At 40.8% G+C, this 23,161-nt stretch overlaps 3 protein-coding genes across 4 annotated transcripts; 1 reads left to right on the forward strand and 2 right to left on the reverse strand.

Annotated features, from left to right (window-relative positions):
- Nucleotides 1–7: 7 nt before the first annotated feature.
- On the forward strand, nt 8–10,165 carry LOC113539780 (transmembrane protein 151A). 2 transcript variants are annotated; one of them, XR_004578074.2, is made up of 3 exons: nt 8–506; nt 5,142–6,986; nt 7,357–10,165. XR_004578074.2 is itself a non-coding variant. In XM_026935826.3 (2 exons), exons 1-2 carry the CDS (start codon nt 450–452, stop codon nt 6,924–6,926), a joined length of 1,842 nt encoding a protein of 613 aa, XP_026791627.1. In that variant the 5' UTR covers nt 17–449; the 3' UTR covers nt 6,927–10,165. The 2 variants fall into 2 exon arrangements, 1 of the variants encoding a protein (XP_026791627.1); XM_026935826.3 differs by having other exon boundaries at nt 17–506; nt 5,142–10,165.
- Nucleotides 10,166–10,947: 782 nt separating this feature from the next.
- Nucleotides 10,948–15,599, reverse strand: tmem179ba (transmembrane protein 179Ba). The gene is made up of 6 exons (XM_026935815.3): nt 15,528–15,599; nt 15,090–15,317; nt 13,927–14,117; nt 13,581–13,718; nt 13,370–13,448; nt 10,948–12,327 (listed from the first exon to the last, which is right to left on the reverse strand). Exons 2-6 carry the CDS (start codon nt 15,186–15,188, stop codon nt 12,169–12,171), a joined length of 666 nt encoding a protein of 221 aa, XP_026791616.3. The 5' UTR covers nt 15,189–15,317; nt 15,528–15,599; the 3' UTR covers nt 10,948–12,168.
- A 1,280-nt stretch (nt 15,600–16,879) lies between these two features.
- Nucleotides 16,880–22,080, reverse strand: prox3 (prospero homeobox 3). Its single transcript, XM_026935806.3, has 5 exons — nt 21,835–22,080; nt 19,494–21,005; nt 18,788–18,895; nt 18,261–18,461; nt 16,880–18,175 (listed from the first exon to the last, which is right to left on the reverse strand). The coding sequence occupies exons 2-5, from the start codon at nt 20,976–20,978 to the stop codon at nt 17,987–17,989; spliced, it is 1,983 nt and encodes a 660-aa protein (XP_026791607.2). The 5' UTR covers nt 20,979–21,005; nt 21,835–22,080; the 3' UTR covers nt 16,880–17,986.
- Between the last annotated feature and the right edge of the window lie 1,081 nt (nt 22,081–23,161).

Raw genomic sequence — 23,161 nt, forward strand, 5'->3', positions numbered from 1 at the left:
GCGCCTTACCTCTTGTAGACAATTTTTTTTTTAACGTATCCGATTTTAGAAGTGTAATAGCCAGTCTGCGTTGTTTTTTTTCTCTTTTAATATCTAAGATTAATTTATTTAATTAATTAATCCAGCCTTCCCCCTCGCCTCCCTTTAGCAGACGTAAACAGCTTCACCTCCACATCCGCATCCTCGTTATAACGCGCTGTTAAAATAAAGGGATGCAGACTACTGACTGCATAAAATGGTCCGGTTCGAGAAATTGCGTTTACGGATCGTGTGAAGGACAATATATTTAAAATTAGAGTGGCGGTTAGTGCAGTTTGTCTCGCAGCGCCGCAGGTGTTGAAGCGGATGCTGAGGCGGCGGATGGGGTGAGTCTGGCCGGAGCGGAGCGCTCCAAGAGCGGGCTGCTCCTGAGTGAGGGTCCGCTACAGCCGGAACGCTGAGCGGGAATAATGCAGGACGCGGCGGACGGAGAGGAGCCCATTCTGGCCGGGACTGCCAGGGAAGAGGTGAGGCTGGTTTGTTTTGGGAAGGGACACGCGATGAATGGCCATTTCGCTGGGTAGGAATTACAGACAAAGCGGTTTTATTGTCACAGAGAGTCCAGTGCGCTGCATTAGCACTTGGAGGTGTTTGGTCTCACAGACATAAACGGGGAGCTAAAATGAGCCACAACACGGGGACGGACTGCTTCGTGATGCGTGTCCCCTTCAGCATCCTCACCGCGCTCCTGCATTGCAGTGAGGAGGAAACGCGCTGCCGTATTTATTCATCATTATCACATACTGCCTTCTTTCTGCTCGTTTTCCCGAAACAGAACGTGCTTTTGTGTCAACTATGGATAAGAAATTTGGCTTACAGGTAGGATAAGGATGAGCCTGGTGAATTAGCATCGCTGTTCTCTGTCCCTGAAGTCAGACTCCCGCTGCTATCTTTCAGCACGAAAAAGCGCCGCTTTCTCCCATCTTTAGAAACATACCAACAAAACCTTTCTTCACTTTCACTGAATGCCAGCTGAAATCTAATAGCCTTACTGCTTTAATTGATTATAAAACCATAAAAGTCTTGACGTAAGTGTGAGCATTTCAGGATTCATTGTCCGAGAACACGTTACAGTTCCATTCAGGCCTGTAGGCTAATGTGCTTTGAACAGAGTAGAGTAGTTGTAGGCAAACCTCAAAAACTACCTGGAAAACATCTATTTTTTACGTGCATGTAGTCCATGTTCCACTATAAGCGTGTAAAAAAGATTTACAAGATGAATTTGTTACTTTGCTATGTTGCTTTAGTATTCTTTTTATGTTATTTTATTAGTTTTTCAGATGTATATATAAGATGCCATAGAGCAGAAGTTCTCAGGCTTTGTAGCCAGGGGCCCCTTTAACTGTGTAATACATTCCACTGACCCCCTGAGCACATATTTATTTCATCAACATTATTTATATGTGTACAGTAATAGGCTGCTTTGTCTATTTTTTGGAACCAAAGCGCTTTCTATTCCTGATCGTTCTACCAAGAGAACACGTTATTTATAGGCCGGCTTGTTTTTGAGTTATTCAGATTGGAATAAACCCATTCAATTCAAGTGATCAGTCAAAAAGGCTGAAAGTAAAAAGAGTGGGCTGTGATTTAACTGTTGTAACTAAATACAAAAAAAAAAAAAAATCATGCACAGTACTTCATGTTTAAGAATCACTACAACAAGAGTCCTGAAATTGATCACCATTTGTCTCAGTATATCTAATTAAATATGAGGGGTAACTAAACTTTTGAGGTGTTCGACAGTCTGCTGTACTGTAAGTAAAACTGTTGCAGATGTTCCCCTGACCATCTTGCATATTTCACTGGATTTTACAGGAGCAGTCTCATTTCAATAATACAGTCACAGAGCACTTTATTAGCAACATCTGCACAACATGTCAAACCTTAAGGCGGATGAGCTACAACAGCAGAAGACCAGGTTCCACTTCTGTCAGCCAAGAACAGAAAGCTGAGGCTGCAGTGGGCACCAAAACTGGACAGTTGAAATCTGGAAAAACATAGCCTGGTCTGATGAATCTTGATTTCTGCTGAGGCACACAGATGGTAAGGTCAGAATTTGGCACCAACAGCATGACCCAACCTGCCTTGTGTCAACAGTCCAGGCTGGTGGAGGTGGTGTAATGGTGTGGGGAATGTTTTCTTGGCACACTTTGGGCCTGTTAAAACAAATTGAATGCCACAGCCTATTTGAGTATTGTTGCTGACCATGTGCATCCCGTCATGGCCACAATTTACCCATCTTCTAATGGCTACTTCCAGCACGATAATGCACCATGTCACAAAGAAAAAGTCGTCTCAAACTGGTTTCATGAACATGACAATGAGTTCAGTGTTCTTCAGTGGCCTTTTCACTGGATCTGAATTTCTATATTTCTGTAAAGCTGCTTTGTGACAATGGCCATTGTTAAAAGCGCTATACAAATAGAATTGAATTGAATCTGAATCCAATAGGACACCTTTGGGATGTGGTAGAACAGGAGATTCACAGCATGAAAGTGCATCTGAAAAATCTGCAGGAACTGCGTGATGCAATCATGTCAACATGGACCAGAATCTCAAAGGAATTTTCCAACATCTTGTTGCAGCGGCAGTGCAACGCAAAAAATGATGCAGATACAGGTCAAGAGCTTCACTTAATGTTCACATCAAATAGCAGAATGGGGGAAACACGTGATCTCTGTAACTCTAACCATGGCATGGTTGTTGGTACCAGATGGGCTGGTTTGAGTATTTCAGTAACTGCTGATCTCCTGGGATTTTCATACACAACAGTCTCTAGAGTTTACATAGAATTGTGCGAAAAACAAAAAACATTGAATGATTGACAGTTGTGTGGGTGGAAATGCCTTGTTGATAAGAGAGGTCAGAGGAAAATGACTAGATTGGTTTGAGCTGCCAGGAAGAATATGGAAACTCATATGATCACTTTTTTCAACCGTGGTAAGCAGAAACGCATCTCAGCATGCACAAAACATCGAACCTTGAGGTTGATGGGCTACAACAACAGAAGACCACAATGTGTTCCACTCCTGTCAGCCAAGAACAGGAATCTGAGGCGAACATGGGCACAGGCTCACAGAAACTTTTTCCAGTGAGTCTGTGGCCATGATAGCCTCAGATTCTTGGAGTTGCTCTGTAAAAATGCTGAGAAGGCTCCCAAGCGGCACAACAATAAAGCATTCGCCCTTTTGTTGAAATGCTACAGCTATCCACGGCCAGGAGCTAAGGGAGCAAAACTGGCAATTCTCTCAGGGTAGTAGGGTTGGCATTACTTTCTCTCTCCCCTGTCAATCACAGTGACACTAGCCAGTTGTGGTGCCTGTGAGGTCATGTATGCAGAAGAGGACAGATAATGCTTTCCTCTGAGTGTGTTATGCTGCCCTGTGACACAGCATGAGCAGCAGTTTGAACAGATGCAATTGGCCTTACATGTCTGGGAGGAAGCACGTATTAGCTTTCACCCTCCCCAGTTGGTAACTGTCGTATCATGAGGAGAGCTGACTGGTGGGTGGGAATTGGCAGGTGACCAAATTGAGGAGAAAATGGGAGGAAAATTTGCTAAGGAAAAGACAGAAAACAGATACTAACAGAGCATCTGCATTTCCCTGGGACACTTGTCATTCTGCTGTACTCTCAGTCTCAGTTATTTTCTGTCTTTCTGTGTCATATACCTTCTCACTATTATTGATCTGTGATTGTTTTTTAATTGTGTTCAGTACAATTACAAATATTTAATTCTCTTGCTTTACTGCTTTCGCTGATGTTAGAGTAACGTTACTTAACAGACACCACATTGTAACAGAGATAAACCAGACTTGAAGCAACCAGTATGTCTCTAAAGATACTGGATAAAATGCAGATAATATTACTGTCTAACATCATAGTAATACAAAGCATTTAGATTAATGATGATTACACTGGCTTTAAGTTTCTGGTTTCTGGTTTCTAATGGCTTCACTCTGCTCAAGACCAATCATGCATGACTTTATACTCCACAATGCAGCTTTCCAAGTGTAATCATATCCCCTACTGAAACATTTTAGCTATCCTCATATTGCCTTTCAGGTGAGATCATGAAATTGCCGAGAATCTTGGAGCTAAAATAATACCATTTGAATGCTTAGATAGCTGACTGGCTGCCAGTAAAGATTGCATTTCTGCATAGCCAGCTTAACTCATAGGTTTTAATGAAGGAAAAACAACATTATTGTGCTGTATGTTTCAGGTGAAATTTTGTGTATTTTTAGGTTTTATATTGATTACAGTTGGTATGGGTAAGCTGGGTTAATTATTTGATTTTGCTGAAAAATAATCATTACTGTTCATTTGCTATTTATAGATCAAATGGATGCATTCTATCTTTAAACAGAGAGATGGCAAGCTTCAGAAATTTTAGACGCACAAGCTGTAAATAATTGATTGGCAAATTTTCATTTTTTTCTCATGGTGTACTGTGGCAAATCCTCTGGGAGATGTGACTGTGTAAGTCAGAGGCTATGGCAGAGCACATGAACTCTGTTTCTTCCTCCCTGTGGGATCAGAGTGACACTATTATTGACCATTATGCTGGGCGGCAGCAGAAAGTGCTGTCTCTTGCCGGAATGGGAAATGTGTGACTGGCCTCATCAATAGGCTAATTTAAGGGATAAATAAGAGACTACCTTAGATTCTGATTAAAGGCACCTTTTTATGCTGATGAAGAAGCAGCTTCATCAACCCAAATTCTTCCTGTAAGTCAATATTAGAAATGTAGCAAACTTCAAAAACATTCACACATTAGGTTAAAGAAAAGTGATCTACCTTATCAACAACCTCAGATTACTCAAAGTAAACTCAAAGCAAACTGTCTGTTACATTTATGGACTCAAATCATGCTAATAATAGAGTTAACAGTTGAGATTAAATGTCACTAATACTCCAAGAGCCTGTGTTGATTAAAGTATATAAAGGATCTTATTAATAAACTAATAATTGAAACTTCTATTGAGAAGGACCTCAGCAGGGTTTGTGTGTGTTATACAGTTTTTTTCTCACATGACAAGATGTTAAATTAATTTTTCTGTTTTCTCTCGTCTTTCCATCCCTTTTCTTCTCTTCCACAGCAACGTCCAGTGAAACAGTCTCTGGCTAGCTCTCTGTGTCGGGAGTCACATTGGAAGTGTCTTCTCCTCACGCTGCTTATGTATGGATGTTTTGGCACACTGACCTGGTGCGGATTATGCAAGGTTCCCGTCCTCACAGTCCCCGTAGAGCTTGCAGCTACAGTATTGGAAAATGAAGACCAGTCTACAACTTCAGCTGCTGCTAATGCCTACAGCCCTGATGAGTTGGCTCTGGACAGCCCTTGCTCAAGTGGCTATGTCTACATTCCACTGGCTTTTCTGGCCATGCTATATGTGGTCTACTTGGTGGAGTGCTGGCACTGCTACTCCAAGACTGCCATGCTGGCTCAAGCAGAGGTTGCAGAGGTGTACGAGCGTGTGCAGAGACTTCAGCAGGCTACGCCATGTATCTGGTGGAAGGCCATCAGCTACCATTATGTTCGAAGGACCAGACAGGTAACACGCTACCGCAATGGAGACGCATATACCACCACACAGGTGTACCATGAACGGGTCAACACGCATGCAGCGAGTTCAGAGTTTGACTATGCCAGGCTGGGTGTGAAAGATGTCTCAAAGGAGCTAAGGGGCCTCATGGAGCATCCAGCAGTACGTCTGCGCTTTACAAAGTGCTTTAGTTTCTCCAGTGCCCGAGCAGAGGCTGCCTACCTCACACAACGTGCACGGTTCTTTGGGGAAAATGAAGGCCTAGATGACTACATGGAGGCACGGGAGGGAATGCACCTGAAAAATGTAGACTTCCGTGAACATATGCTGGCCTTCCCTGACCCCGCTCGGCAGCCCTGGTATGCGCGCCGGAGGGTGTTCTGGCTTGCTTCAGCTTTGCTGCTGTCATGGCCACTTCGTGTTGTGGCAGAATATCGCACTGCGTATGTGCATTACCATGTAGAAAAGCTGTTCGGCGATGAAGATGACAGCAGCAGAGGGGACGGAAGCGAGAATGGGGGAATCACTGAGAATGTAAATGGACCTGGAGGAGGGGCCATCGGATCGAGCTACCGTGCCATTTCCCGGGTTAACACCGTTGACATGACGGAACTTGAGTGGCACATTCGCTGCAATCAGCAGATGGTTCCCAGCTATTCTGAGGCACTACTGATGGATCCTGGCTCAGATGGTAACCAAGGCACTAACCCCCCTCCTGCTGGGGCAAACTCCAACACGGGAGGTCCTACGCTGCCTGTGGCCTTTGCCTCAGCCTACCTGCTCCAGAGCTGCCCTCGCTGTCGCCGGTCCACTAGCAGCATGTCACTCCCTTCCAGGCTGAGAGGCCCAACGGCTGCCTTGCTGACTGGCACTGTGGCTGGCATGAGAGCTAGCGGAGCGGGAGGTGCTGCTGGAGGTCCAGGCAGGCTTGTTCTAAGCAGAAGTGGTTTTTCACTGGGTCGTCTCCAGGCCACACGTCCCACATCTCTGTTCCATTCTCGCAGTGTGGGTGGAGGTCTAGGAGGAAGAGGGGAGGAGGGGAGTGGTGCAGGAGCAGGAGGTGGAGGGTTTCTTGGTTTGGGCTTAAGACAGGATGAGGAGAGCAGAGGGGTGCTAGAGGGAGAAGGGGAGGAGGAAGAAGAACAGGGAAACGAGGAGGCTGGGGAGGAGGAGAGAGAAAGACAAGAAGAGGAAGCAGAGCAGCCTGAAGATAGCAACAGAGAGGAAGGGAGAGAGGGCGAAAGGGATCGACCTCCTGCATATCAGGATGCCTTTTTCTTCCCTGTGTTAATAGTGCATGGAGAGGAGAGTTGTCACTCAGGAGAGGACATCTCTTAAACAAGAGGAACGACTTCCCCAAAAAGGAGAAAATGGGAGGATGGCTATATAAAGATAGAGGTAGCACTGTTTTTCTAGTGAGGGATAAGGGACAGTAGGAACTGATAGCCTTGGTTGCCATGTAGAAAAGCTATGTAAAGTAGGGTGGGAAATATGACTCATTATATCTATGCAAGATTGAGAGAAGTCAGGTAAAATAAGTGACAAGATACTCAGTAAGTTCTTTCTCCATTTGTCATACTCCAAAAGGAAGTATATTATAGAAGGAAGAAGACCAAGAAAGAAACAAATAAATAAATAATTAAATAAAATCTCTCTGTACATTTTCCAAAGTAAATGCATCACAGAAATCATATCTCATAATATAAGCATTTCTGTTTCTGGTTTTCCAGTATCAAGTAACTGCTAATGATAGACATATAATCTTCAGGTACAACAGAATCACCAAAACTGCAGCCTTGGAACCCAAATGGATCACAGTCTTCTGTAAGACACCCCACCTGTGCATGTAACTTAACGTTACCTCAGCCTATGCGCTAACAGCAGACTTGCAATTACAGTGTATCCCATTTTTCAGCAATGGAAACACCACGACCCTGTTTTCTGACCTCCATCTATCCAGCTTAGACTGGTCTTAACATCCTCAACTACTCTTGCTTTGCATGCTGTTTGCTGAGGCTTGGTCGAAGCAAGATGACTTTGGGAGATAATGATGTGTTGAACATGCTTAGGAGCTTTGGCTCATTTAGGAAGGAGTGTTTCACCTCTGTTGTATAGCTTGGACCAAGACTTCTCATTTAAAATGAGAAAGCTATATTCTGGACATGAAATGGCTCAGTACGTAGTTGCTATGAGAAGCATAAAAATGTGGAGAATGTTCTCTATGCTGGAAGCTTTATCACATCACTTTGTTATAGTGAAGCACATTATGGTTTGGGTATATTTGCTATATTAGTAAGTTTATTTGTTTTGTAGTGTATCACCAGTTTTGCCTCATGAAGGGCTTTGCTCAGCTACTATGCCTCACACAGACACCTTGTTTTATGGGACTTTATGGTGCAACCATACAACACATTGCCTTCCATTATAGCCTCTGTACTTGTCTCTCATATTGTGTCACATGAGCATGAACCAGCTAATCATTAATGAAAATGGTTAGTGTGCCAAGAAATACTCACTGATTGCTAATAATTGTACATATCAGTGGCCACAGTCTATACCCATTTTGTATATAGGACATACTTTTACCAGACAATTTTTTTATTTTTGCACAGATGCTTATAAAGCCATATTTCCAGTCACTCAGTCCTACATGCTATATTTGTTTTGAGTGTTTTTATGTTTGTATGTATATATGATGCCTTTCTATATTCCGTGCTTCTGGATCTGGGACTAATACTACAGTTGCATTATGGCACTTCTCAAGCTCTATTGTTTGTCATAGGATAAGCAGAAATTATTTGGCAGTTTCACATGTTTCTCAAGTTTTCTCACTCAAAAAAAAACAAACAAACAAACAAAAAAAAAAAGAAAAAAAAAAACCAAAAAAAAAGGCGATGCTTTTAAGCTCAACTTCCACTGATAGCTAGAGGTTCAAACACATCCACTCATAGTCATTCACTCAGTCATGTGAATGGACATGCTCTCATTAAAACATGCAGCCTAGGCAGACTTCCTAGTGGCACTCATAGGATACCATATTTGGGGAAAATTAAAGAAGAAAAAAAATGTTAAGGCAATCTTGTCAGAATGTTCTGTGTTGCATCATGAATGTTGACTACCATTGATGTTTTAATGAGAAATCACAGTGAGAAGATACGCCACAAGCATTTAGATGAGAGGTTTTGCTCCACATATGTAAAGGCTTTAAACTAAAGCCGCACTTTACAAGTCTAGATTTAACTAAACCTGAGTTGACTAATTAACATTCCAGTGCAGACAACAGCTGATTGTTATGTGTGGTTGTGGAGTCAGGCAGCTGAGTGTGTTTATGTATGTAGATGTTTAAAAGAAATGTGTCAAGGTGTTCAATTTGAATTCCATTTCAAGGCTTATGGGGGGAAACAAAACTGTGAAGCAGTAAATCTAACAGCTTCAGTTGCTTTCAAAACTGTGTAGCCCAGCAGAAACAGTAGTTTCCACTCTGGGAGAATGTGTTGAACATTCTTAGTGATTGTGCAGTATGATTCATCTGGAATGGATGGATAGGCTATACATTATCCCTTTAAAGTAAATAAACTCAAATAGCAAGTGAATAGCTAATTTAAAACCTCAGACATCATACAATGATGCAAATTGTTCTATTGTAGCAAAGATTGTTGATTTGATAGGTATCAGTTAGGGACATTATGATGATGATAACTGATAATGACATTATGTACGCTATAATAAAACCAGACTGCTTGATTTAAAGCACCTGCCTTATGTCATGATTATTTATTTAATTTTTCATAGAGTATTAATCCAGTAGTTACATGATTTGTTGACATGGTATGACTTTTTAATTATAATAGTAATATATACCTGCCACTACTACATTAAGGAAGTAGCAATAAGGTAAGTTGTAGTAAAATGTGATTAGGCTTAGCTGGATATATCCAGATACTGGTGAGTGTGCAGATCACATTCTCATGTCTGTAAATGCACAAATCACCCAAGTCCTTGTCCAAATTGTTATTGAGCCACCATGTGGTCATTTCAGGTATTAGAATAAATGATTGAAGAAGAACAAATCCAAACAGTGTTGGAGGGAATGGCCACTACAGAGTTACTGAGTAGGATTTATCTTTGGAATTTCCTTTTAAACGCTTCAAGCCTCAGTAAGCCTCTTTCTACCACTTCAAGCCCAAATGAACACTGCTGTTTTACTCTTGGATGCCCTGACTGATAATAATGATGAGGAGTCATAAGGTAAGTCCATCTTGATTGCACTAATGTACAACTTATAGCTTAATAAGCTGGGAGGAGCTCATATAGACAACTAAAAAGGCTCAATCGGCTTACAAAAATAACCATGTAAATAATAGAAGCTAGCAGAACTACGTACACCAGGCTGTCTGAGAAAACAACAATTAAAACAGGTGGAGAAATGACCTTAGGTCCTATGCATGTGTTCACTTGTCACATTCTTGCTTTCTCTCTCAAAACTAAAGTAAAGCTCCTTCATGTTTACTCCTTATATATAATATATGCCATATAACCAAATATAAATATATTAGTTTGTGTTGTGTCCCAAAAAAAAAAAAAAAAAAACTATTGTTTGTGAAAGAGAAATTGTTGAGATTTCACTCTCATTCAGGAGTTTAGCCATAGAAAATGAATGGGAGGCAGAACGTAAAATGAAAAACTAGAGTTATCTCACTTACTACATTCTTATTCTTACACAAGTATTTACTGAATGTCTGCTTCACCTTATTACTACAATCAATGTTTATTAACTTACAGTAAGTTTATCTGAGGTTTTCGGCTACTTCAAGTACATGAAGTAGTGCTGTCAAACTGTAGGCTCCAGGTTCTCATTGCTTTGATAAAGATGCTATTTTACTCGTCCCCAAATTTTATATTACATTTACATTTGCTCATTTGGCAGACACTTTGGTTCAAAGCAACTTAAAGTTGAGACAGAACACTGTACAGTTGAGGGTTAAGGGTCTTCAAGGATCCAGCCATGGCAGCTTTAGAGTACTGGGATTTGATCTCACAACCTTCCAATCAAAGCCTGAACCACTGGGCTACTACTGCCAACACTCTGCTATTCACATTATATTATAATAACGCGATACTAGGGGTAATTTATATTTCACCAAGGCCTAATGGATTCAAACAAAATGGGGTGATGCAGGTGAATTGTGCTTGATTTCAAACAAATGAAGTTGTAAAAAATCATATGAACATTACCCTGCCCCTAATCCTAACCTTTATTATGCCTTGAGTCATGTGAATTATTACAAATTCAGAAGTGTGACAGCATGTTGCTTAAACCTTAAAGCTAAGTTATTAAAAATAGCTCATGAGCCAGTGATTTGGTTTACTTTTATTCAGTGATTATATCTGAGATGTCTATATCGGCCTACTTACATAAACAAAATATGTAAAGCAGGTTCAAGACATAAAAATTACGTTTGATAAAAATCATTTTGTTTTCATTTAATAAAAAATACATGAAGGAAAACTAATAAGGCAATATCCAGATGATATCTCATACATGTTGGTCTGCAATAAATTGCATGGATCAAAAAGGTAAGAAAAAATTTTCACATATTCAGAATGGCACAGAATACAACTGGACAGATAAAAAATAACGATCACAAGGAGGACTATATAACTTATAAGTTAATAAACCAATAAAACATCTTGTTTTTATGTGTGGGAAAAGCAGGAAGGCCATTGTACTTGATTAATTTAGTGCTATGGGCAGTGACATGGTTTTGGCAACCAGCACGCAAGTCTTATCATAACCCCATGGATAAGTTTATGTCCCCACCAGCACACTGTGTGCTTTTTCACAATTATGCAAATTTCACAAAAATGAAATTTTCACATTAACCTTAACAGCATCCTGTTAATCTGAAACCAAGGAACACTCCTTTAGCATAGAGGTACATTCTGCGACAGCATAACTATATAGTGGAAAAATAACAATTGTGCTGAACATCTGGACTTTCGGTATAAGAACTGATAAAAACTGACAGCAGATGGAGCTAATGTGTTATTAACACACAAAGGATACCCATAAACTTTTCAAGTTTCAGCACTGTAAAACCATTATAATATAATCTAAGTCTCAAGGCACTTATTTGTTCCATTATATCTTCCATTTACTTATACTATAATACTACCTCACAAGAACACTCCTGGAATTTTATCACATCCCAAAGCTTTTATCAGAGACTGAAGCCAGCAGGTCACATAAAAGTTATCCATTTACATAAGGAAGTGTACTCATTAATCCAGTCAGATTTGTGCATTTTAATTTGCGTTTAGATCAATATGAATCAGTAAGACCAATCTGGCAACCTCACTCTCTTAGCTGCCAAGCTACTGCTGCCAATTGCTGGTCAGTAGCCATGGCAACAAAGCCTCATACCACTGGGGAGCAAAACCACGACCACTGACCGAGGTAGCCAAAACCAGTACTGTGCCTGCATCTGTGTGTGTGTGTGTGTGTTTATCTCAATCTGTGATTGGCTCATTGTGTGTTCAATGTGTGCATGCCACAGTGCCTGTGCCATCTTGTGTGTGTTCAGTTGGGGTGTCCTGGCCGTTTGAAGAAGGGTTCTGTTTCAGAAGGACTGGCTCCGGGCTCCACTTCCCGAGTGCTGTACTCAGAGCCCCATCTACGCTGGACCACCACCAGAACAACTACTATTATCCAGCAGAAGAAATTCACCCACACTGCCGTCTGAGTGAGAGATGATAATGAATACAAAAATAATTAAGTATAAAAAAATCATAATGAAATTTTCTCACATTTATGTTAAAATGAGTTAGTCCAGGCAGACCTGAGAACAGGCAGTGAAAAGCAGGGAAGGAACAAAAACATGATGCAAAATGAAAGAATAATGTAAAATGGTTAAGCAAAATGAACAGCAAACATTTTCTCACACTTGTGTGAAAAACTTTCTGATTACTGCTGAGTCTGACAAGAGTGTGAATGTGTGGGTGGCTCATCACCACACCTGTGTGAACTCATGAGTTAATGGGGATAAATAACAGTAGATAATAGCTTTTGGCCTGTCTGAGGCGTGCAAATGCATAGTTCTCAGCACTATCCACACATGAATTCTGAATTGACTTTGCAATAGGAAATACAATAACCTATAGTTTTTAATAATGCAATTGTTACCCATAAAGTAAAATAAAATAATATTTCATACTTTATAATCAGTATTTTCCAATACTCATCATGGAGTCTCATAATTTCAGTTTAATGATTAATTAAGGATTAGCCGATGAGTATAAGTAAGTATACTGAAAGTTTATTCCAGGTATTAACAATAATAACAATATGTTTAATCTGACATTAAACTTATGATTATTATTATTGTTGTTGTTGTTATTCATTCCTCCACCCCAGTACAAACAATCACCACATTCCATACACACTGAGCACACCTGAATTCTTAAAGATAGGGTGGAAGGTCGTAATACTTTAAACATCATAAAGAGTTTATATTGAATACGGGCTGAAACCAGTAGCTGAGAAATGGAGTGCAGATGCATTTGCTACAGATTTAAATCCAATCAAACCAAACCACTCAGACCACTTCAGGAGGTGATCTGACACACATGTGGGTACAATCCACATCAAGATACAATTCAGATACAAGATGCACAAAATGACCAAGTTATTTTGATGCAATTTAAATAAAATTGGTATTCACAGAAGAGGAACAGTACCACTATGGGAAGAGGCAATACAATCAAACGATGTGGCAACATACCTCAGCATTGTGGAGTTTGGAGTAGAAACTTGACCCAATCAAAGGGCTTTTCCATGTCATGCTCTGGGCCTCATCACACCTGCAAGCACACAATCACACATCCATTACACTGACCAAGAACTACTTTTTTTCTGTTCAGGCCAAGCACTTTCCTGACCAATTACAGACTTTCTAGAAAAGAGCTCAAATAATTGAGATGTCTTATTCTCACCTGGTTATACTGGGTACTGCTCTGACCACAGATTCACAAAGTTTGTCTCGACCCACTTTCAGGATGCATCCCGTCACCAGGAGGAAGAAGAGGAAGACTCCACTTACAAGTAACGAGATAGTCATCCATATTCTCTCTCTTAAAGCGGAAGGAGATGCACATGTGAGAACTGACAAGCAATCATACAAATTCGACTACTAAAACCTTTGCATGCATTATGTATCTTGTGGTGCACGTTGCCTGAAAGATTTCAGTTAGGAGGATGTCTAAGTGAGGCACTGCTAATACTTCTGTATATTTTAATGACTCAGACTCTTTATTAACGGGCAACAAATAAACCTCTCACCTTTTGACCTCTCCATCCACACAGCTCGTGTATACCCAGTAGAGGGTGGTGGAGAAGCAGTAGACAGCTACGCACACAGAGATGCCTGACACAAAGTAACAGAGAGAAGGAGCGCTGGACCAGCTGACGTCAATTACTGAAATGTTGACGCGCACAGAGCCGTACAGCAAACACTTCCCTGAAAAATCACCCTGTGTGTGAAGGTCAAAGTCAGTCAGAGTCAAATTAATGCTGATTTGTAGTAAAAAAAAAAAAAAAAAAAAAAAAAAAAAAAAAAACACATGAAGATTGTAGTTATTTCTTTATTTTTGATGAAAAAAAATTACACAAAATAATACACAAACAAGTTTTATTTGGATTTCAGGTTGTTTTCAGGTTATTTTTTAAGACTATCCCAGGAAGCCATTGTCCTGTATGCCTGGAACTCCCCTGTATTGACAATGTGAAAGCGAAATCTCACACACACTGCTTCTCTTCACTCATCTGACGTCACACAGAAACAAAGCGACAGCTGGTCACATGACCAAGTCCAAAGGGCAGAGGCGGAAGAGACGACATGAGACATGCTGCTTGTATCTGCTTCCTTATCCTCAACACAACGTTCATATGATTTTTGAAATTTTCTGTTTGTGCACTTCCTAGGAACATGGACTGTGTAATCTGCCCGCCATATTCACATGGCTTTTGCATTAATGCCTAATCCTCTTACGCTAACTTATAAATACCCAACATGCCTGAAATGCTTTCACTAGTCATATGACACACAAGGACAGTTTAATGCTCCCTCCCGTGAGTTTATTCTTGTTTAAGTGAAACGTTAGAGTATTAAAGTGTCCTTTTTGCTACGCACCAAAAACTACTGGTAATATAGTATCCTAAAACACGCATATGTACAGAGAAAACGCACTGTAACAGAAAGGGGGGAGTCTTTAAGAATCACTATAGCTTGGCTAATGCTAAGCTTTTGCAGGATACAACTGACTTTATACAACAAAGTTTGACGACATTTTGTTGTTTTGGTCAGGAAAGTTTTTTTACTCACTTTATTTTGCTTCACACTGACAGACGCGTCACAAGTAACACAGCAGCGCAATTCACAACGCCTTTAGATGAAAAAAATATCGATAAAACTAAGTATTGCTAAAAATGCTGTTTGTTTTTACCTGAGAGAGAGTGACAGAGGCGGCGGTGATGATTCCGCAGATGAAGCAGCAGGCGTGAAGCGCGAGCTCTAACAGCAGCAGCAGCCGCGGCAGCGCCATCACGAGTCACGAGTACAAGAACCGCGCGCTCCACACACACACACACACATACACACTTATACACACTTCTGCACACACATGCACACCGCGGGACAGGGATGAGCAAGACCCAGAACAGATGGCGAATTCCTACAAAAAAAAAAAAAAAATGATTAGATTTCTCAGCAAAGGTCTCTATATGATTTTTACACCATCACTGACAGAAACAATGAATGTGTATTTAGTGACCTCCTGCTTACACAGATGTTTCATCTATTAATATGTCAATTCATACACCTCTAGGACTACATCAAGGCTAAACGCAATGACTTGAAGTAGCTATAATGGGATAAAGTTAACCTTTAGTGTGTGTCGCAGAATTTGGTGTAGCTCATCAGAACATGCCTGAACTGGCTGCAGAATTACAGGATGGAGCTGTTTTCCCATCGCGCCTTGGCTCGCGCTCCCCGTCAGGCGATTACACTTAATGTTCCGGATGTAGCTAACTCTGGATTTGAAGAAGATATTATCGTCGAGCACTAGCACGACAGCTCAAAAATAATCTTAAAGACAATCTGAAAGGAGAACTTTTTTTTACTGTGCCTATTTTGTGCACGATTCCTCAGTGTCAATCCAGTGAATTTTTTTAATCTAATCCTGCATCAAAAAGCAATGACATTTTACTAGCTTTTAAACGTCACCAGGATGCACAGGAACAGAAAAATATTATTCACTGCTACCAGTACAATCATTTTCGCAGTACAATCATTCCATGAGGGATAAATGAGTCCTTTAAATCACATTTCACACCAGAACTGTTTTACACAGAAAATGGCTATATTACAGAAGAGAAATGTGTTTTGAAATCCTGTTCATGTTGTCTTGCTATAACTTGTGGTGTATCCCAGTCATGCAAACTGACAACAAAAATTTAGTTTAATTCATGATATCTGGTGCATCACTCACTCACTCACTCACTCACTTTCAGTGGCTGCTTTATCCTGTTCAGGGTAGTGATGAATCCAGAGAACCCTGGAACACTGGGCAGGAATACACCCTGAGACCCCAGGCCATGGAAGGGCACCATGCACACACACATTCACAAACTCATTCACCCCATAGGGGCATGGTTTTGGGGAAGGAAAAAGAAGAACCTGGAGGAAAATCTTACAGACACATGGAACATGCACAGAATTTCCCCCAAACTCAGGACTGATACCTGGACCCTGGAGGTGTGAGGCAGCAATGTTTAAAATAATGTTTTAAATTATTTTGGAATATAAAATATAAGTATCTGAAATATAAATATTGTGTAATATATTGTTAGCTTCTTTTAGTTTGTTTGGATTGTAAAGTGTTTGCTATTTATCAGTAAAAGGTTGTGCATTTAGCATTCACTTAATTATCAGCCTTGCTGCTTTACCTACAGCTAATAACACAGATCTAACTGCATAATAAACCCATAGGTTGTTTAAGCAATTACTTCAAACCATATATAGTTCACTTATCTAGGGCTTAAGGTGATGGAGCACACTGACAAACTTTAGTCTGTTCTGGCAGCATGTGTGGACCCCCCTCTTCCCCCCTTTCTCTACACAGACACATTTTTGCTGATCCTTGCACAGGAAATAATAAAATTTATCATGTGTGATTGTCCAGAAGACAATGGAGTTTGAGTAGATTTGGATTCATGTAATAAAATGCTGCTAGTCTAAGTGCTTGAACTTTCACGTTTAATTACAAGTAGTACTATCACATCAAAATTCACATTTTTACACTCAATGTCTTATGAAATAGCCACATAATAGCAAACATTATGACAAATAAGCAAATTGAATATAAAATTACAATGAACCACATCAAGGGCCAAGGTTGTTTTCTTGTCGTTTTCTTGATAAATACACGTAAATAAGCATGTTAAATAGAAAAGGCCTTTTAAATATCTTCAGATAATGCTTATCTCTCCGGGAACAGTATAGCCAAAATTCCAAAATGCCTGTCAATGACCTATTTAGAGTTTATACATTCGACAAGGCCACTGACTTCATTTGTGCCATATGTATTTCTGTTTCTTAAATCTGGAAGGCAATAAATCACCATTAATTCACTCTCAGATTATACAAATGGTATATATGATATTTTAGCAGGTATGTATACACTACAGGCCAAAAGTGCGGAAGCAAGCACAGCACAACGTGTATAATGACATTTGTCTTACCAAAAAGAGCTTTATGTAAAATCGTTCATTGGTTTGCAACCATGTGCTCACAGTTTAACATGCTATATGGGAAAAGCCTTCATGGTCTTTGAATTTTAACACTGTCCAATTTAACCATTTACTCCTAATTTAACATACCCGAATCAGTTTTTCAGGACCATCTGAATGTGAGATCACAGATGTATGATTGCAGTAAAACTCAGCTTTAAATGTAAAATGCAAAAGCAAATTAAGAGTCAGTAAGTAGATTATTACTGCATACATTTAACCAAATCCCTTTTGTCTTAATAAACACATTATTATCAGTAATTTCTTTGGGGTAAAAAAAAAATCATGCTTATTTTTGGAAAGCCATTTTTGCTTTCAAACTTTTGGCATGTAGTGTGTGTATGTGTTCGAATGTACATGTATTTTTGTCAGCTTATCTGAACTGATTTTTATCAGGCAATATGTGTGAGGGTGTGTATGCCAACTCCAATCCATTTGGTCAACATGTCTGTGTATTATCCACATTAATCCTTACACTACAGGATGTGTGTGTATGTGTGTGTTTGCATGCGTGTGCGTGTGCATGTGTGTGAGTGACTGCTCATGAACATCTTTAGACCATGCGGTGTGTGTCCATGGGGCAGCCTGGCAAGCGGAAACTGTCAGGCACAGGGCTGTCGAGTTTGCAGATGATTTTATAGATGGACTTTTTCCAGCAGGGGTCAGCATCACGTCCACTCTGGATAGCAGTGAAGAATTCACGTAGTGCCACTTCAGACACCTCCACAAACCTGTCCGGCACCTGGACATATAATAGGACAATAATACACACACTTGTACATTCACACAAATGCAGGGAAATCTCACACACTCAAACACACGCTGACCTGGTAGTCATTGCTCTTGTTGTAGTGCATGTTCAGAATGCGAAAGAGCTCAGAGTTTCGGCTCAGACGCAGTCCCCTCTCTCTGGCTGTGACGGGACTCTCACGAGCTGCCTGGCGCGCAAAACGCTCCATCTGAATGTAGAAGAACTCCCGGAAGTTACTAAACCACTTAATGAGCTGAGAGGTGACGCAGCGGTTAAACTATGGAGGAGAATGACAAAAAGCCAGAGTTAAATCATGACTCATTAAAAATATTCTAAAGCACCACATAAACACATATTTCCATAGAGTAAAAACACACTGATACACTGGGAACTATGACTGATATATAATACCGTTAATCACAATAGGTTTAACAAGTACTGGAATGGCTTTTTATTTAGTGGAGTATTAAATTTCTTTTTCTGCACATCATCAGGAGTATTACAAATATATTAATTGTTAGAAATAATTAACACTATGTGTCATCATGTTTTTCATCAGCATTATTGTAGAATCACTTTCCCATGATGATGATGACAGAGCACCTTGACATCAGGGAAGTAAGTCTTGAGTGTGTTGGAGCTGGGGTAACGTGTGTAGAAGAACATTAGCTTGGCTTTCTTCAGATGACATGGAGAGAGACCCTCCTGAGAGTTCAGAGAGTTAAGGAAATGTGTGACACACACAAACAATCACACAATGGCACAAGATAAGTAGAAAATTAGGACAGTGAGATTTTTAGGAAAGAATATCTGACTAGCCTAATGGTGAGCGTTTTCATTTTTTTATCCAGTGTTTGCATTTGCTATAACAGATTATAATCTATGTTTACTATTTATTACTATCAAATTTTATTATTATTATTATTATTATTATTATTATTAAAATAAACGCATAATTGTAATTATGCATAAAATACACTCTGAAAAGCAATCATGACTGTAGATTTTTTTTTCTTTCTTTTTTACTGAACACTACATGTGTTTCAAATTCTGCATTAAACATAACAGCAACATATCAACTATTAGCACCAATGTATTATACTCATTATAGGTCAAGCTTAATAAAACATAAATTTTTACACACAGAAATAAAATAATTTTTATATCTACAAACTAAATACAATCTAATACGTAAATTGGAAAACAATTTTCTCAATTTTTAAATGTTCAACTCTCTTCAAATCTCAAAATACTAATATGGACTCTTTCTCTCTTTTTCCTTATTACATCCTCTGTTAAAAAAGGATATTGCCCCAGGACCAAGATAGAGAGCTGTATCTCCTCCATCAATTCCTACTCTCATCCCCTCATCTCTGCCTCTATCAGCGAGAGGTGGGTTTAACTGACCAAGCAGAGGCAGGGGAGGGAATGAGGGATTGTGTGAGCGAAAGTCCATGAAGGGTTCATTGGGGAGCCCGTCTTTGTGGAGTGGCATACTGGAAAGAGAACGAGTAAAGAGGTGCTGCATGGTGTAATGGAGAAGAGGCAGGGGCAGCGGAGGAGGGTTTGGAGGGCAGGACGGCAGGAAGGAGTCTTTGTTCCTCGGTGGTAAGAGTGCAGAAAGATGGGGCTGGGGTAAGAGGGGTAAGCTGGAGTTAGCTTGAGGGATCAGGAGGTTCTTGTGTCTGCCTTGAATTAGGGGGTTCCTTTTCTCTTGAGGTCTCTTTGCAACCAGTGGCAGTGCTTCAGCTTGTTCTGTCATACTGGCAGCCACCCCAGGCCTTTGCTTCTTGTCTGGGTTTGGGTCTAGTGCCCTACTAGTGGGAATCTCTGGGGCCAGAACTGCAGTGGAAGGTGGTGTTTGTTCAGTTTCAGCATAGAGATGGAGAACCCTGTCAATGACCCGAGCTACTGCGCTGGACAGCTCCTGCTTCAGAGCCTGAGCAAATTTCTCACTGCCACCTATATTCTCCCACTCCCCTTGCACCAGACTGCAGCCTAGCCACACTCCACCTCCGTCCAGCTCCATGTCAAGGTCCAGGTCCACGGGGGTTTCTGGAAACACCTCGGAATTCTCATTCCCTGTACTTTCATGTTTTTTTTCGTTAGGACCCAGAGGAGGATAGAGCCCACTGCCGAGGTGATCTTCTGCTTCTCCTTCAGAGAACATCTCTGCTGTCTCATCCATCACTCCATCATCTCCTTCTCCTCCTTTCTCTTCCTCTACATGATGTTCTCCATATACTTGCCAAACTTTGCGCTGAAGCTCTAGCAGCTTTCCTCTGGTTTCCTCTAACTGGAGTTTCAGCTCACGCCGTTGCCGCTGCCTCCCCTCCCTGCTCTCCTTCCTCCGCCCTCTTTCCTCTACACTCTTCTCTGCCCTTACCAATTGAGGTACACTCCTCCTACCTCTGTGCCCTTCTCTTTCCGCCTCTGCCTCTCTCTTTACAGTACTGTCCACTCTAAGTTGCTTCACTCTCAGAAGGTCCTGACTCCAGTCACCAGAACTTCTTCTCCTATCCCCAAGTCGGTATTGTGGAATACCGGTTCCTCCTGCAGCTGATTTTCTCCCAAACCTGTCTGCATCCACCTCCTGTTCCTCCTCATGTGCTGGAAGGTCAGAGAATAAGCACTGTCCCTGCCTATATCCACCCCACCTCTGGGAGGCACTGTTGGGGTGCAAAAGAGGAGAAATGATGGGGCCAGTGGAGGTGGACTCTGGTGGACTGTGGTACAGGTCGAAGTGGCACACCTGGGACGGCTGCTGCTGGAAAAGATCTGAAGGGCAATCCATCACCCCTCGACTCTTCAGCCTGGAATTCTGGACATTGAAATTGCTTGTGTCAGTGTTTAAAAACTGCATGTGAGCCTCTCTCTGTTATCTTTGTCAGCAACATCTCTCTCTTTCTCTTTCTCTCTTTCGCCTCTCTCTGCATGTGTGCGTTATCAGCTCATGGACAGCTGTGGCCACTGTTTATTCAGATTGTTGACTCTATATCCCTCATCCTTCTCTCTCCCTTGCTTTCTCCTCTACCACACACACAGAGACAACGAGAAAAGGTAAATATTTTTAATGAGATTACTATAGTGCACCAACTACAAACAAGCTTCAAAGCTATACAGCGGAAATGGTGCATCATAACTTGCATAATTGTTTTAGCTCTAAACGAGATTAAAATGGGGGTTTAAAAAAAATCACCTCCATTACTCTAAATCAGATTGGTAGATAATGCTGCGTTGTAATTTGTAGGTATTATCTTCTCAAATGTCACAGATGGTATGCGATTATTAGAACTGAATGGCAAGCTGTTTATCCGCCATGGAGAATGAATAACCTAATAGCCTTAATAATACAAATAAGAATAAGAATAATAATGTCGTCCTGAGAGTCATTATGAACTGACATTAAATAGTGACAGGGAAAGTAAGTAAGACATCTTTCAAGACAAGTTTGCTAGGCGGGGAATGAGGTCTAATAATCTGAAAGTGTGTGGTGTTGGGCTACTCCGGATTCCGGTGGCGCACACTAAACGCGCTGGCCGTGTCGCACATTCACCCACCGAGAAACGAACAAAGCTATTTCTCCAGGGAAAATAAACAGGTTTCAAAGCAAAATAGCGTTCAATAAAACAATTGTAAGGATAACTTACACAGCAGTGTAGGTGAAGGCAGGCGTGCCCGGGCGGTCACTTTGAACTATGATTTCCTGGTGGTGTTTATTCCTGAAGAGGCGACCGTCACCCTGTGGTCATGCAGAGCAGCAGCGCCAAAGTGCCACCGAGTTTCCTGCTGCTGCGATTCCTTCCGTTTCCCAACCGCGCTCTTACTGTCCAGTGGGCGTGAGGTGTGAGGGAGGGACTGTCCGTCAGCACACACACACACACATGCACACACACACACACACACATGCACACGCACTTGCACACACACACATGCACACACACACACACACACACACACACACGCGCGCACATGCACGCACACACAAGCGCACACACGCACAGATAGGGAGATACTTCAGCCCTTTACTATTTTGTCATATGTTTATTGCGCATTTGACGCTGCTTCTAGCCTATTCAGCAGAGACGCATGAAGTTTGCGAGTTTCCGACATCTCTCCAGATTTTTATACATGGGTGAAAATTGCCGTTTTGAACTATGAGCCGGTAAAAGTTGCATTTGCAGAATATCTCATTTATTGCATAGTTCAAACTGATCATGGCTACATAGTCTTAACGGCATTAATGTTTGTGGTTTCATATTACTGGAGTTCCTAATCCACAAACTGCAGCTTGATCTACAAATGGAGAAACGTAGGCTACATGAGAGAGACGTGATTCATTAGGCGTGCAGTAACACACCTCTCAGAGATAGGATTTAAAACCTGCAGAAAGGCAGAAATCACTGACTCTTACAAGGGCTTGTAAAACATGTAAATAATAAATAATGATTTTGGAAAAAAAAAAGATTGAATAATTACTGTTCACACACGGGGTACATGATGACATCAATGTTTTAAATGACGTTTTAAACCTACATGAGGTAGATATGATTAAGTAAGTCTGCATGATTAATAAACCTCTCAGAGATGGGATTTAAACCTTCAGATAAGCAGAAAAAAGCAGAAAATTCTAGAGAATTAGGTAATTATTACAGTCAACACACGACTTGAGGTCCATTTCTAACATGAGTTCTGCCTCAGCAAGATGTCACATCATTGTGTGTTGACTCAATAGATGCATTTATTTATTTATTTATTTATTTATTTATTTATTTAGATGTGAAAGGTGGAGTGGCAATTTGGATGGTGAAATATTTCGAGGGTTGCACCCATGTGGTCACACCCCAGAGCCTGAGCTCTCTCTCCGCTTGGGGGAAATTTCCATCAATCACATCAACTGGTTTGACTGTCAAAGTGTCATGTCATTATCACGTTACCAAAACGCACTGGAGGTGAGGGCCAATTACAAACTAACAA

Source organism: Pangasianodon hypophthalmus, chromosome 4 (assembly GCF_027358585.1).
Source record: "Pangasianodon hypophthalmus isolate fPanHyp1 chromosome 4, fPanHyp1.pri, whole genome shotgun sequence".
NCBI classification, from domain to species: Eukaryota; Metazoa; Chordata; class Actinopteri; order Siluriformes; family Pangasiidae; genus Pangasianodon; species Pangasianodon hypophthalmus.